Source organism: Halichoeres trimaculatus, unplaced genomic scaffold (genome assembly GCF_033239565.1).
Source record: "Halichoeres trimaculatus isolate MK-OKI-2021-1 unplaced genomic scaffold, fHalTri1.1 fHalTri1_scaffold_22, whole genome shotgun sequence".
In the NCBI taxonomy this organism is placed as follows: Eukaryota; Metazoa; Chordata; class Actinopteri; order Labriformes; family Labridae; genus Halichoeres; species Halichoeres trimaculatus.
The window spans coordinates 21,510,818-21,527,848 of record NW_027437200.1 but is presented as its reverse complement, the minus strand read 5'-3'; the positions used below and the strand labels follow the sequence as shown (position 1 = coordinate 21,527,848).

General features: G+C 38.6%; 1 protein-coding gene across 7 annotated transcripts in view; it reads left to right on the top strand.

Annotated features, from left to right (window-relative positions):
• The window catches only part of mark2b (MAP/microtubule affinity-regulating kinase 2b), a 70,626-nt gene that overhangs the window by 42,181 nt on the left and 11,414 nt on the right, over positions 1 to 17,031 (top strand). For 5 of the 7 annotated variants that reach the window (XM_074662052.1, XM_074662053.1, XM_074662055.1 and 2 more), the window contains exons 15-17: positions 726 to 820; positions 6,109 to 6,255; positions 13,421 to 13,687. In XM_074662052.1, the coding sequence (XP_074518153.1) occupies positions 726 to 820; positions 6,109 to 6,255; positions 13,421 to 13,687 (509 nt within the window). The remainder of the gene's footprint in view (positions 1 to 725; positions 821 to 6,108; positions 6,256 to 13,420; positions 13,688 to 17,031) is intronic. The other 2 variants (XM_074662057.1, XM_074662056.1) reach the window with 1 other exon arrangement.

Genomic DNA, 17,031 nt, shown 5'->3' with positions numbered 1-17,031 from the left:
TTTTTTTAAAAAAAAAATTAAATTTCTAAATTGAGTAAAATGCTGTAATTTTTAAACATTTCTGCATTTAAAAAAAAAAAATCTAAATTTTTTAAATTATGAAAATTTTTGCATTTTTTTTAATTTCTGAAGTTTTTTGATATTTTTGCAATTTTTTGAAACTTCTGAAAATTTATTAAACTTTAGAAAATTTTTGAATTGTTTGCAAATTTTTTACATTTCTGAAATTTTTTTAATGTTTTTTGCGAGTTTTGAAAACTTTAGAATTTTTTTGAATTGATTGCAAATTTATCAACTTTGAGAATATTTTGATATTTTTGCATTTTTTTTGCAAGTTTTTTAAATTTAAGAATTTTTTTAAAGTTTTGCAAATTGTCAACATTTTTGCACATTGTTTGAAAGTTCACCGTTTTTTGAATATAATTTAAATTAAAAAATAAATAAATAAATAAAAAACTAAGTTATCACATGTACAATTTATAAATTCAAAACAACTTCTCATTTTTCATCTGGATTTTATACATTTTATTGTCTGCAGACTCCATGCACTATTTGAAGTTTTTATATTCTTTTTGTTCATCAGGAGCTTTGATATGAAAGCAGAGCGCTACGCTAATGTACAAAGGGAAACAGCATTGACATGCTAGCAGTCAGCATACAACAATATAGTATTTATAGGTTTATAGGTTTAACATCAGTCTTGTTTTCTTCCTCTCTCTCTACAGAATAGCATCCTGTCCACTGGCACAGGGCGCAGTCGAAACTCTCCTCTTACTGAGAGAGCCACATTGGGACAGGGCATCCAGAACGGCAAGGACAGGTAAATAAGTTCAACCAACACACGATTTAAAGGGACGGATATTTTTAATGTCAATAACGAATATGATGGTATTAGCTCCTTAAAATCAGCATTCACACACAATCCTTCACCAACCTTCACTACCCGCTCTGACAACTCCCCATTTCCCTGTTAACACACACACACACACCGCCCATAAAAACACACACACCATGGTTTGTGAATGAAGCAGTCCAGTAGCTGTCTCAGTGACTGGACCCCAGACCTTGGCTGGTCGTCTCCAGAGCTCTGCCAGCTGGCTCAGGAGAGCCCGCAGCTTTCCCCCAGGGCCAGCTGAGCCCTCCAGGACGAGGAAATCAGGCTCCCTGGGGAATTTAGGCCAAACCTTCAGTAGATTACAGATTACTAGTGATGGATTGATGGAGGTCTGCCATGTGGAGCAGAGGCAGGGTCCAACGGACACACGCAGGAAGACGGACGCAAAACTGATGGAAAACACTTCTCAGACTCCTTAAACTCCATTAATTTTTACTTTTTCTTAAAAAAAAACAACAACTCATTTTTCATTATTTAGATAATCTCCCTGAAGTGTACAGAGGTTTCAAACCTTGTGTTTTTTCATGGACCTGGAGTTGTCTCGCCGTATTCTCATTTCTTCCTCCCCCAAAGTGTAATTCACTCATCGAGCTCCCCGCTCTTCCCCAACAAATACACAAGCAAATTCTCAGTCATTCAGAAGTTGCTTGGTATCGGATGTGTTCAGGGCTTGACATTAACACCCGCCAACCCGCCAAATGCGGGACGTGTAGTCTAGTGCAGGGGTCTGTAACCTTAACTTTCATTAGAGACGTTTAGCCTCAGCTCACCTGGATTAAAGTCATTCAGGAGCCACAACTCTACTGTATCTTCAAAACAAAGACAAAAAAAATAAAATATTGTAAACATGGTAAGACTCGTGAAAAATTATCGAAACTAGACGTTTTTTGTGTTTATCAAACTGTACATGTGATGTCTTGTTTTTTTATATTTCATAAATTTGCAGATATTAAAACATATATAATGTGCAATAGTAAAACAAATGTGCAATATTATTCATTTATTAAATTTGCAAAACTGAAATTTCAATTTGTTGCAAAATTTTTGCAAAATTTAAAATATCAAATTTTGCAAAATACAAAAAAATGAAATTTCAAACCTGTTAAAAATATTCAAAAAACCCACACATAATCTCCCACATTATGAAATTTTAAAAATTTGCCACATCTTTATGAATTTGCAAAAAAGAGAAAAATTTAGCAAAAAACAAAAAAGAATTTAAATAATTAGCAAAAATTTAAGACATTTTAAAAAGTTTGACTTTTTTTATAAATTTCAAAATTTTGTATTTATAAAATTGTACATGTGATGTCTTGTTTTTTAATATTAGATACATTTCAGATATTAAAAAAAGTGTAATATTATGCATTTCTTAAACTTCCAAAATTTATAAAATATCGATTGCTTGCAAAATTTTTGCCAAATTTAAAATGACAAATTTTGCAAAATTAAAAAAAAAAAAATTTTAACGTGTGAAAAAAATTCCCCAAAATGAAATTTTAAAAATTTGCGAAATTTAATAAATTTGCAAAAAATATAAAAATTTTGCAAAAAAAATCAAATCATTAGCAAAAAGTTAAGAATTTTAAAAAAGTTTGATTTCTTTTATAAATTTCAATTTTTTTTATTTAAAAAATGTAAAAAAAAATTAAAAATCTAAAAAAAAAAATTCAAAGCTTTATTGACAGATGTGATGCATATTTAGTTTAATTTGGTTTCAAATGTTAACCCATGATTTTATTTAGTGTCGATGTCTTTAATCATCAGTACCCTGTGTAAGAAAAACAAAAAATCTTTATTTTAACAATTTTCTTTAAAGCTACAAGGAGCCACTGCAAAGGAGTCACCTGATAACGACCTGTGGCTTTAAACATGTATGTAGTCTTGATTTGAGTTTGAACAGGCATCAGGTTTTAAATTTAGTTCAAGTAAATTTTAGCACGTCATCGTCAGCTTTAATTATATTAAAAGTAATTAATTAAGCAACAAAACTGTGGCTTTTAACTCTGGGAAACCACGAGCCACAGTGGCATGAGCAAAAAAGTTAACGTCAAGCCCTGGATGCATCGCAAACCTCACACACACTCACACACCCATACACACAACGCCATGCTTAACCTGCCATGAGCTTTGTCTGCTTCTCCTCCATAGTCATCCAACATAACGCCCAGTGTGATGCAGTGTTCATTGTCATTACAGCTTAAGTACTTATTCATGGATCGCTCTCAAAGGATCCCCTTGTTCTCAGCTCTGTGCTCCGTTTGCAGCGCTCTAAAACGGCTTGATTGGCTTTATGTTGGTGGAAAAAGTGGAAATCTTTGCTTTGGTCGATGTATATCAGGTAAAAGCACAGGAGGACAATGTGATCATTTGAGACGGCGCTGTTTTTTTGTTTTGTTTTAATGCTGTGGGTCTAATAGCCATGTAGGCTGTGCTAACGTAGCGGTTATCACCTGCAGTGGTTTGATTTGATCATTAATGCTTAAAGTTCAGGCTTTAAAATTTGTGACTCCCACCCCCAACTCCTCCAACTTTCCTCCTTCCTTTCTCTCGTTTTCTCCAGCTACCTTTTCACTTTCTGTTCCTTGATATTAATCTCCCTCCTCTTTCTTTCCTCTCAAAGGAGATTAGTCCAACTTGTGATGGAATATTAACTCTTTGTGGCACTATACGCTCCCCGTTTTTGCCTCCTAAGAGGCTTACGCATACACTTACAAACTCTCCGACATATACACACACACACACACAGAAGCTTAAACATGCACATGCTCAGACTCTTGCCACACACTGTTGCCCAGTGAATGCAGTTGTTTTTCCATCACTAGCTCCACTAATCCCTGTGGAAAGAGAAAGAAAGAAAGAGAGAAAGAAGCGTGTTTGTGGCCGTGTCTGTTTTCTGTGTTTTCTGTGTCATTGGCAGCTGTCTGGTTGACCTCTAAATGTCGATCTCTCTTCCTCGTTTCTCTTTCTTCAGCCTTTTCTCTCTGCCTCTGTGTGTGTGTGTGTGTCCAGTCTTGTACCACTCTCCCCTGTCTCTCACTGTGTTTGTTTCTGTGTTTGGATAAAGTCAAGTTAGCGCTGTCAGTGCTGTGAAGAGCTTTGCAGCCCAGAGCGACCCCGCTGAGTTAAAGTGGCTGAAGGAGAGTAGTTTCCCGTGGAGTGGTTTCTCAGATATTCTTTCTGAACCACCTGAAAATAAAGTTAACATTTGAGGGACGTTAGTAACATTATTCGAAAAGTTATTCAACTGTTGCTCCTTCGATAATTACTCTTTGATAGTCGAACAGTTTAACAAAGTTTTTGTTTCCAATTTAAACATTTGCTAAAGCCAGTCTCTCAGGTTTCTTATACAGCTTCTTGATCTTTGAAAAAGGAAATATAAGCTTTAAAATTAAGGTGTTTTTGCTTGTAGAGGAATGATGCAACCTTTTAAGACAACCAATAATGACTATACCGTACCAACTTTATTTACGAAGCACTTTTAAAAACAACCAGAGCTGTAAACAAAGTGCTGTACAGGTAGATAAAAATAAACTGATAAAAACAGATATGAAAAGCAGACACATAAAAGAAAACATACTAAAAGCAAATAAAAGGGAATAAGATCGGGCCAAAGAATAAAAATATGTTTAAAGACACTTCTTTTACAATTTTTGGGGGTGCAAATTTAATTTAACTTGTGATTCTTGAATATTTCGGATTTTTGCAATTTATAGTCCGCTTGTTTCACACCAGACCTTGTGAAAAAGTTGAGTGATGATGATGTCTCAAGACTAACGATGTCTCAATACAGATTTTTTGACTTCCAATCTGATTTTTTCACAATATGTTTTGCTGTTACCGATCCGAAACCAATTGCTTTTTCATTGTATTTTCCCCCAAAATTTAAACATCACATGTGAGTCACTTTTTAGGATTTATCCAGGGGATCTCACATCCCAACTCTTCCCAACCCAACTTATAAACAAAAACTAAAGTGAGGGACTTAAATTTGAAAAAAATCCATTTCTGAAAAAACATCACAATTAAAAATCATAAAAAAAAATCCAAATACCACAATAAATCTTTTTTTCCCCGACCCTAATGATGTTTACATGAAACATAAGTTATAGTCACACTTTGAGACAAATCAGTGAAACTTTATTTGCTTGAAAAAAAATTCTGTTTAAATAAAAATAAAAGGATTCATCATTTCTGAGCTTGTGTTAATCAAAAAAAAAATAGTTTTTGCCCGTCAAACTAAGTTAATTTTAACCCTTTTCTTCTTGTCAACTCTGGAGGTTTGTGGTCGTCAAAGTGAATGCACGCAGTAGTCCGACTAAGGTCAAAGCTTGATCGTAAAGTCACAGCGGATATGGGTATAGAAAAGAGAATCAGACTTCTGTTTCAGTTTGTGGCGTCCTTTTTGATAAGTAAAGCAGTGTGTGTATCAAACTAGTTTCACTTCGTCTGAAGAAGAAGCAACAGTCTAACAACGGCAAAGCTGGATGAAGCTGTTGCTCTGCTCTTTATGTTTTTATGTTGGTATGTACCATGAAGTTTGTTTCTTTGTTGGGCTGAACTCAATTGAGCAATGCTTGGTTCGATTTCGGTCTGACTAAGCTATTTACATGCATTTCAATAGTCTGATCCGGATCTGACTAAGCTCATAGTCTGATTCCTGAAGCTGCGTGTAGGAATGGGTTCAGAATCAGGTACTTTTAAAGGTACCGACTGAATTTCGTACACGTAAAATCAAACGGTTAGGTAGAGGAAGAGTCGGCGATTTTCCAATCTAGACTTGAACACAGCGTTACACGTTCATACATGGAGAAATAAATATGTTGAATTAAAAATCTCCTGTCGTTAGTGTGTGTTCGGCCTTCCTGACCAACAGAAATGTGTGAAGAAACAAAGGCCTTGGTTGAACCCCTGATGGGACCGATGTCTCGTCTTTGTCCACGTCTTTGTTCTGTGTCTTCCTGTCCTCTCTCTCTCTCTGCTCTCCTCCCCCTCTTTCCTCCTCCCATCCCCTGACCGTGTTTGAAAAGTGCTGCTTCTAACCATGCTCCACCTCACCTCTCCACCCACCCACACACAAACCCCGCCCAATGTGTGTGAATGTGCGTATGTCTGGTTGTATGACTCGTGCCTGGCTGGGTGTGTGTGTGTGTGTGTGTGTTCATTGGGCGGGAAACTCCACCTGTTCCACCCCCTCCCACCCCTCCCACCAGCCTAAACACTCCCGGCTCCCGTGCCTCCACTGCCTCGGCCGCCGCCGTTCTCTCCTCATCCTCTTCCTCGCGCCCCCGTCATCACCACAAGTCCCTGTCCTCCTCCAATCATCCATGCCCCTCTGACCTCCACGCACCACGGCCCAGGCAAGTCTCTCACACACACTCTGTCTCTCACACACACACACACAGTTTCCTGCTCCCTCGGCCTCTTCCAGCACGTCAACACAGATCATCTCTTCTACAAATCTAATGAAGAATTCCTCCACTGCTGAAGGATTGAGGAAGAGCGCCACTCTTTCCTTCAATCTTCATCTTATATTTAAGCAAAGGTAGCATGTTCAACAGATCCTGTGTCCCATCTGTTCCCAGAGTTTGATTTCATTTTGGTCTAAAAACAATGTTTCTCCACTCCAGGTCAAAAAGTGTTTTAATTATTAGAAATCTGAATCTCCTGGGAACTTCACCTGGAAGAAAAGTCCAGAGTTGTGACGTGGCTTTCACATTTGTAATGATTCGGTACCCATTCCCTGTACCTGGCAATCAGTATTGGTACATCGGTACCAATTTTCTGTCCTTTTTTGTGTTTATGTGGTAAAAAATGTCATTTTTTTAATAATAAAATGTAAGTTCTTTTAAATGTAACATATTCATTCTTCAGTATGGAAGCTTGTAATGATGTGTTCATGTACAGCATGGAAAATCGCCTACTCTTCCACTCCCTCACAGTCACAAGGATACGTTTAGGTACAGGGATGTGTACTGAATTAGGTACTTTTATAGGTACTGACAGAATTCTGTCATAAGTACCAGGTACTGATTCACATAAAACCAAAAGGTACCACCTAAATACATCCTTGTGATTGTGAGGGAGTGGGAGAGTAGGCAGTTTTCCATGCTGGACATGAACACAGCATTGCAAGGTCATATATTGAAGAATGAATATGTTAAGTTGAACTTTTTTTATATTTAATTATTAAACTAACTGATATTTTTTACCACATACACACAAAAAAGTACTGAAAATTAGAACTGTTGAGTACTGGTACCAATTGCCAGGTACCAGGCATCGGTATCATATCGTTTCAGATTTTTACGTGAATCGGTACCTGGTACTTTTATAATAATAACTTTATCCCAGACAATACAAAAACCATACAACATAAAATAAGACCACAAGGACTGAAATAAAAGATAAAAACATAAAACTCAGAAGGAGAAAGAAGGAAAAGGCAATGGAAAGGGTAATAAAAGGCAGTTAATAACAAAATCAGGACATCAAATATGAATATAAAATTGAAAAATAAATTTGAACAGAATAACGATAGTTAAGCAAAAATATGAGCTAAAGATAAAACAAAGGCCTAAAGAGTATAAGTGAAAAGATCACAAGTTAGGTAAAATCAGGATTAGAAGAAGGTATTTACAATAATGTAAAATTAAAATCGAATAAATGAATAAATACAAATAAATAAAGAGGGTGGACTTAAGAAGGTAAGAATATTAAGATAGAGAAAAGCTAAAAACAAGAAAGGCAAAATAAGAGAGCAAAAAAATGACAGAATTCAGTTGGTACCCATAAAAGTACCTAACTTGGTACCCTACATTTAACTGCACAGTAATCAAAGTAGTCCACACTAAATAAATCCTAAAGCGTTTCCCTTTTTATTTACTCAGGAAACTTCAGAACCAGGAAGTAAAGATAGCAGTTATGACCTTAGAAGTAACATCAGTTTAGCTTTTTAATAAATTACTTACTAAGTGTTTGATTTAGATTCAGATCGTGACGCACACAAGACAGGACAAAGTGACAACAGGGCTTAGGCTAAAAGAAACAAAGAGGGCAGCTCCAAAATAAAAGTATGAATTAAGATAAGTTAAAAGTAGACAGCTTGGTAAAAAGTTTGCCAATTATAAAACAAGATGAGACAAACAGTGCAAGTGATAAAAACGTCTGTGATTTAAAGATCTACCTGTATCACTCGTCACTGTAACACCATCACAGTGAGAAGACCAGTTATTAAAGACTCCCCAGTTCCTTAGCAACAGCCCTGAAGTGGGTTGTGGAACCAGCTCAGAAAGCTGTAAAATCTAAACTTAGTGTGGAGACGTTGACATCTCCTGTCTTTGCCCAATCAGTCAATCTCCGAGCTTACGTTACTCAGCGGAGCGTCACTGAGCAGACGGAGCTCCAGAACCAGATGAGCAGGTTTGTCAAAGCTGCTCCAGCTCAGACGGACCTGAGAGGAGGTTGTTGCTTGTTTTGTTTCTCAGGAGCAAGAATGAGAAGAGTTGTTCAAAGTCAACACGTTTGTCAAGGAGTGGGGAAGTGATTTCCACATGCAGAGGTCTCTGTAGCAGAGAAACTTCACCTGAGCATGACGTCACGGTGTTCAGTTCAGTGTGAGCTTCCTGAAAATTAATCGTCAATAAATTCTCCTCAGTGGCGTTGAGTTGAACTTCAGTTTTTAAAGTTCACTTTTTCTCAAGGGTTGATTTATGCTCTTTGAAACTAGAGATGCACTGATTTGTTCCTGGTATCAGGTATTGGCCCGACCCGACCCAGCCCCTCAAAGCTGGATCAGGTATCAGTGGAAGAGGATCAGTCTTGACACTACAGCTAAAATATGATTCAGTCTCCAGGAAATACAGTTTTACAGCTGAAAAGTCATTTCTGTAAGCTCTGAAGCTTTGTTTTAACCAAAATACTGTTCAAAATTTAAACCCTTGCTCCTTATAACTTTGAATAATATTATAGAAATAAAGAATTTTTATTTTTCTTACAGGGTATTGACGATTGAAGACATTGACACTACATAAATTCATGCATAAACATTTTGTTAAACTAAATATTCATCACATCTGTCAATCAAACCTCCAATATCAACAGCCCACCAACTTCCCATGCACCGGTGGCTAACCTCAAGTTTTAAGATAACTAAATCTACAAAAAAAAAAATCTGAAAGAAAATCCTAAATTCAATTCTGTGTGGATGATTTAAAAAAAAAATGAGTTGAGTAGTATTATCAATATATGTTATCAAATTCAGTTATTCTTTCAAAAATGTCTTAAGTTTTTGAAAATATTGAGAATTTAAAATTGTGTACAATTTTTGCAGGTTACGCAAATTTTTAAAACGTTTGCAACTTTTGCAATCTCTTTTAAGTTTCAGAAGTTTTTGATTCAATTTTTTTGTAATTTTTGCACGTTTTTCAAATTTTGAAATTTCTGCTAATTTGTTTTAATTTTTGCATTTTTTTATTTCATTTTTTGCATTTTTTTCAAATGTCATATTTTTGCATTTTTTTCAAATGTCATATTTTTGCAAATTTTGCTTATTTATTAACTTTCAGAAATGTTTAATTTTAAATTTCTGGGGGGGGGTTGCAATTTTTGCAAATTTTGGGAAATTCAACATCTTTTGAAATTTTTGCAAATTTGTCTAAATTTTTGCCTTTTTTTTTTAAATTTCAACATCTTTTGAAATTTTTGCAGATATTGATTAAAAGTAAAGCTTAGCTTTTTGCCTAAGGCAGATGTACAATTTCATAAATTCTAAAAACTTCTTGTTCAGATAAATATGCACTAGATTTTAACTATGTATAGAATGTTATACACTGAATTTGTTATCGTGAAGATAAAGTTGATTTTGTAGCTCCAGTTTAACTTTAAATAACTTTAATCCAAGTGAGCTGAGGAAAAACGACCTTTGAAAGTCAAGGTTACAGATCCCTGGTTTTGATAAATATTAACCTTACTTATTTAATACGTCCTCATTTTTGTCTTTTACTCAAAACATTACCAAACTTTTCCCACAGTAGGGCATTGAGGTTATTATCTAACTCTGGTATCGGATCAGTGTTAGTCGATAACAAAAGCCCAGGTACCAATATCAGGAATTCAACAGTTGGATTGGTGCATCTCTGTTCAGAACATAAAAAACAATCTGTTTGTCCTCTTTAGTTAAAAAGTTGCTCTGGTAAAATCCTTGTAAATACATTCTGAGGTGTGAACTGCGCAGTGACTTTAAATGGATTAAACAGGGTTCATGGTTCATGTCTAACAGGCTGCACATTTTCTATTGTTTCAGTGAGTTAGTTTTCCCCCCGGTTTGTCATTTGATCAGACAGATAATCTGATCTCGAGCTGCCTCCGTTGCCCTCTAAGCCTGAACTGATATTCCATTTGCTCTGACGGAGACTCTTACCCTTTTCATGACAGTTGTCTGCTGGAAAAAAAAAAAACAAAACTCCACAAATGTCAGGCTAAAATTCCAACAGAGCAAATGTCAAGGTGGCCCTCTGGCTGTTTGTGCTTTTGTCTGCTCTGTGTTGAAGTCTCGTTCTGTTACATGCGTCCATCAGCACTGAGCTCGGGCTGTTCAGAACCTGGTTGGGAACGCTGGAGAGAAGGTACTGCTCCAACACGTAGCCTGTCCCCTGGGTTAGGATGAAGACTTAGCTTAGAAAACAGACTGTGTCCTCAAGTCCCTTCCTTTCCTGATGTAACCAGCTGCCCCTAGTTACCTGGTTAACTTCCTGAGTAGCTAAAGTTATCATTACTTTGAAAGACTTTTCTACACAGGGTGAGGAAAGTCTTTGGCTGCTAAACATTTATATCTAGTCAAGGTGCAGACGATCACATGCAAAAACAAGTACAAATGGAGGAAATTCATTAAGCTTCATTTCAAAGCTTGACCATTTATTTCAATGGTCACAGTGACCATGCAAATATTTATGAATTCTCGAGAAACTACAACAGTTTGTTGTAAAAAAACATGTCGTCAGTCCCAATTGATGTCACTATTTTCTGCCAAGGGACTGCAGATGTAAACTAGCTTTAAGCTAGCTCTGGTACAACACATCAAATGGTGATGTTTATGTTAGTTACTGAACATGGTCCTTTTATAGAAACCGTATTGACCCAAATATAAGACCACCCCCTCTTTTCAAGACCAATCTTCAGAAAAAGACTCTGATTACCAAAATTTACTTTGTTCAAAGAAACCGTCTTTTTTATGAAAGGGAGGGCAGTAAAGTTCGTAGGCTGACTGGGAAGAAGTTATGCTATCGTGATGAAACTTGGCGTGCATAAAATTCAACATTTCCTGACACTTACTGCATGGTTTCTTTTCACATTAACTGACGCTGATGTCGTGTTTCAGGACTTCGAAGAGTAGAACCAGAGACATTTTGTGAATATGGATCAAATTTGGCACCGTGGTGTTATCAAATATCAGCAGAAAAAAGGGGGTAACGCCCAAGGATGTTCGCAACAACTTGGTAGCTACATCAGGGGCTGATGCTCCAGCTTTATCAACTGTGAAAAAGTTGGCAGTTGAATTAAAGAGGGGTAGGGAGAGCCTTGAAGATGACCCAAGGTCCGGACATCCTGCCACATCAACAACCCAAGAAAACATATCTCCGCGCCTTTCTATTTCTTATCTCCTATCACTGCGTCTCAGCTGTGATTGACCGATGGACACTGCAACCATGGCTTTACAAAAAGCTGACGCTCTCTGCTGTAGCGACCTCAAACAACTATCAGCATTTGTCAATGGTTAGACCCCAATTATAAGACGGTCTCACTTTTTTCACATCATCTTCAGTGAAAAAAAACTTGTCTTATATTCAGGTCAATACGGTAAATCTAAATAAAAAATCTCCATCATTAAAGTTTATCATCACCCTGGCTCTGAGTAGACTGCCCAACCCAACCAGTGTTTCCTTGCAGCTCCAGTCATAGAGGACCCGTGTGTGTGTGTGTGTGTGTGTGTGTGTGTGTTGTGTGAGTGTGTTCTGGCATATTTGGTCCTTTCTAATGTAAAGCTTGAACACATTGACGTAGAAAGATGTGTTCAAACTGTTCATCACTCAGACTGCTTCTGTTACTCTCTGTGGACCCTCAACTGTATCAGAGGACTGGTCCCTGAAGAACCATGTATCGTTGAGTCCATGAGGTTGCAGATTGTGTCTGTAATACTTGATGGTTAATGTTGTTTCCCATAGCAACAGAGACAATCAGACCCTCTGTTTGAGCGAGTGGGAAAACTGTTAGATTCAGATTTACTCACTCACTGGCCACTTTATTAGGTAGACCTTGCTAGTACCTTAATCCATAGATTCAACAAGGTCCTGGAAACATTCCTCAGAGAGTTTGGTCCATATTGACATGATAGCATCACACAGTTGCTGCAGATTTGCCGTCTGAACATCCATGATGAGAATCTCCCGTTCCACCACATCCCAAAGGTGCTCTATTGGATTGAGATCTGGGGACTGTGGAGGACATTTGAGTACAGGGAACTCATTGTCATGTTGAAGAAAGCAGTCTGAGATGATTCCAGCTTTATGACATGGAGCGTTATCCTGCTGGAAGTAGCCATCAGAAGATGGGTACACTGTGCTCATAAAGGGATGGACATGGTCAGCAACAATACTCAGGTAGACTGTGGACTTTAAACCATGCTCAGTTGGTACTAAGGGGCCCAAAGTGAGCCAAGAAAATATCCCCCACACCATTACACCAGCAGCAGCAGCCTGAACCGTTGATACAAGGCAGGATGGATCCATGCTTTCATGTTGTTGAGGCCAAATTCTGACCCTACCATCTGAATGTGGAGCAGAAATCGAGAAATCTCTGAGTTACTGTTGCCTTTCTATCAGCTCCAACCAGTCTGTCCATTCTCCTCTGACCTCTGGCATCAACAAGGCATTTTGTCCCACAGAACTGCTGCTCACTGGATATTTCCTCTTTCTGGGACCATTCTCTGTAAACCCTAGAGATGGTTGTGGGTTAAAATCCCAGTAGATCAGCAGTTGCTGCCATGTGATTGGCTGATCAGACATTTGCGTTAACAAGCAGTTGGACTGGTGAGCCTGATAAAGTGGCCGGTGAGTGTATTCCTCAGCCCTCTGCAGTAGATTGTCCGTTTGTTTCTACTCTTTTTATTCCACTTTATCTCTAAGGATGCTGATCTTATCTTCCTGTGTTGATGCCTTTTTCGTTTTTGTTTGTGGTGTTTGTTTTCTGCAGATATTGGTGCGAAAGATGCTCATGGTGACTGAAATATAAAGATGGAGGTTATTGTTGTTGTTGTTGTTGTGTCTAACTTGATTCTTCTGTCCTCTCCTCTCCATCTTTTTTACTTTTCATTCCCTGCTTTCTTTCCCTCATCGCCTTCCCAATCTTTGTCACTCTGAATTCTCCCTAACACCTCCTCTTCTCAATCTTTTCTCACCTCTCCTGCCTCATCTACACCCTCCCCTCCATCTGAATCACCTTTTCCCTCCCCTCATCCCTCCTCTGTAGTGCCCCGAGTCAGCGGGCACCCGGCGCCTCCCCATCTGCTCACAACATCAGCAGCGCTGCCGTGTCAGACCGTCCCAATTTCTCCAGGGGGGTGGGCATCCGCAGCACATTCCACGCAGGCCAGCAGAGGGGCGCCCGGGACCAGCAGGGCTCCGCCTACCCTGGCGGGCCCGCATCCCCATCACTGTCGCACGGCAACAGCCAGGCCCGGCGGGCACATGGCGCTACAGGGATATTCAGCAAGTTCACATCCAAGTTTGTACGAAGGTGAGTGATGGAAAAGAGGGTCAGATGGAAGAAATCGAAACTTAAATGTCAACATGATCCACCAGACAGACAGACAGGAAGGGGCAGGAAACTGGGAGCTTGGTTAGTGCGAGTGGAGCAGCTGTGGGATAAAAATGCTAAAATAAAATCAGAGCAGCCTGAAGTCATGTTAGCAGCGATTGAACATGCTCATTTCCTCTCAGGAATAACAAACTGTAGTCCATGTCATCGCTACTTTCAGAGCGTCACTAAACTGCTCCTGATCTGCAACTGCTGGGTGTAGAAAGGGAGAGGAAGGCAACAGCTGTGTGTGCTCTGTAATTTAGTTTGGAGCAGCAGCGACAAGGGAGTAATTTTGGTTTTGGTTCAACTTCTGGCCCAGTTTCCGTCTTTCGTTGGGTCTGAGAGTGCAGGTTACAGCGACTCTTATTGGTACCTAAGTTTAACTGTAATTCTCCTTTGTACTTAATTTTACTACTTCTAAAACTTTGCTACATTAAGGTAAATCAACAGATGATCTAGGAAGTCTCAGTGCAGCTGTGGCAGGTTGGAAAAACAGCCAAGGAGAGAAGAAAAAAGACCTTCAAACCTCTCTTTAGTTAAAATCAGGGCCCGTGTGCATGTTCAGTCATTAAACAAACATCCTAACATTCTGTTATCAAACATAATAGCATTAGCCTAATGCACGACTACACCATTAAAGCGTTGCAGGTGAAGATTGCGTCAAAATTAAAGCTCCTGTGGGGTGATTTTCCTTTTTCTGGCTCACCAAAGCAAACAAAAACAGCTGCATACAGTTTTTTTTCTTAAGATTTACAGCAAATTTTTTGATTTGGACACCACTTTTTGTGGAAGCTCAAAATTTAACACTAACAGAAATCTCCTTACAGGAGCTTTAATTGCATCAATCGTCTTTATTTAGAGATACAATTAAACATATATTAAAAAATGAGAAAGGATAATCTGACCACAAATTTTATCTGATTTTTTTTTTTAAATATGAGATACCACTTTATTTGACAGACGAAAATCTCCTTAAGGTAGCTTTAAGTGTATCTTTATTTAGATACAATTAAACATATGTTAAAAAAAGTGAAAAAGGATAGTCCGACGCAAGATTTTATCAGATTTTTTTTCATTATAGGATACCACTTTATTAAGAGAGGAACCAAAATATCACAAACAAAAATCTCCTCACTGTAGCTTTAAGGGGGACCTCCTGGAAAACCCCACCCAATAAATTCAAACTGCGCTTGTCCACCACTCATAAACAGTGATAAACCTTGAGAGTGGTAACGGTGTGACTAAGAGAAGATCAGGAAAAACATTTTTCAGAAGGAGAAATGGAGATTTTATAATAAGAATACACAAACAGCTGTTATCAGTGAGTCAATCAGGTAAACAAAGAGAAAGAGAAAGTTTGGTGATCTTGAACAGAGTAAGAGTTTAAGACTTCGATTGCCTCCCTAATCTCATCTGTCCACTGAAAAAACATGTCAGCTAAATCTAAATTTGCTGTATAGCTACACATTAGAGGTGTAAAAAAATATTGATAAAGCAACATACGGCGATACTTTGACCTGTGATAAAATATTAATAGTATTATTTCCACTCTTAAAGGTCCCATATTCTGCTCCTTTTCTGCAGTTTAATCTGGATCATTGATGTCTTCATGAAATGGTAGTAACATGTTTTGGTCCAAAAAGCCAATAAATCAAGCACAGCAGCATTGTTTCCAGGCTCTCATAGCCCCTCTGTTCAGAACGCTCTGATTTAGTGGGCGTGGCCTTCATATGTAAATGAGCCACTGCTGATAGCAGCCACTGCCGCTCTCAGTGACGCTCTTCAGCGTCACTGAGAGCGGCGCCACGAGCTCCGAGTGCACAATGTTTAGAAAACAGAGAAGCTCGTTTACCGTAACATTACAGGCTAAAACAACAGGCTAACTGCAGCTAAAGTTAGCATCCTGAAGCTAACACAGAGACAGGGGGGACACTGAGGAAAAGCTCTTCCATCTGCTCCACAGCACACAGCATTTAAAATACTCACATTTCCAGGGTCCCAGGTTTGTTGGAGGATGGTTGGTAATGCGCCTGGATTCAGGACCAGTCTATTGGCTAGCCCTCTGTTGGACTGTCCAAAGTTGGAAAAGCAGTCGGCCGTGAAGTGACTAGCACACACATGCACAGTTTTACTGAGTGTAGCTGGAACATTTCCTGATAAATGAACTCTAGACACTTAGTCTGTCTTCTTCAGAGATGGGAAGCTTGTGCATGGAACTATGTGGCTGTTTACAGCCAAAAACAGAGCAGTGATGGCTGCTGGAGCAGGAGTAGCTGCTCCGGTGCACCAATCAGGTCAGACTTGCTCCTGATTGGTCAAAAAAGGGAATCGCTGACGTCAGCAAACCCAGCTCGTTTTAGGTCAGGATTTTACATTCACAAGCACTACTAAGAACAGGTTTTGTTATTAAATATCACATTTTGTGGGCTGGGAGGAAAGACAAAGAGACACAAATTTCACTAAAAGACTCAATAAAGTGATTTTTGCATAATATGGGACCTTTTAGTGTCAAACTTGATACACTTTATGTTTTTTGAATCAGACTTTCATTATTTCAAACATGTTAAAATATAAAAGTTGTCCGGTCCGTTTTCTTCGCTAACGTCTGGTCGTGCACACAGGCCCTGATGATTTTTGAAACGTAGTTTAAAGACAGTTTTCACAGGATAAGAAAGGTTGAAGTGAGCAGCAAAGGTTGAGTTTTTAAAGGAGATTAAATCTGAATGAAATGTTTTTGTATGTGTGTGTGTTTGTGTGTGTGTGTGTGTGTGTGTGTGTGTAGGGACGAGGAGAAGAGACAGAGAGAGCAAGTGTACGGCGTTATTTTGGGAGATTGTTATTTAAGAAAGAGAAGGAAATGTAGAATGATACTGCATGTGTGTGGGTGTGTCTTTGTGTGTGTGTGTGTGCGTGTGTGTGTGTGTGTGTGTACATAAAGGCGGAGGCACAGCCACTCTCCAGGCCTCCCACTCAGAGATACTGTAGCTCAGTGGCGACAGTATCCATGGTTACACCGGAGATATCACTTTTCCCTCCACTAAAAATACCACCAGTGGGGACACCTTGACACACACACACACACACACACACATATTTAACTTGGCATGGTAGTAGGAAGTAGAGGTGTTTCAGACAGAGAGGTTGTGTTTCATCTGCACAGTTTGACCACACACTGCACGGACGTTTTCAGACGTGTGTGTGTGTGTGTGTGTGTGTGTGTGTGTGTGTTTGTGTAAGTGTGTGTGACGGAGGGTAAGTCAGTGTGGGTTTAAAAAGTGTGT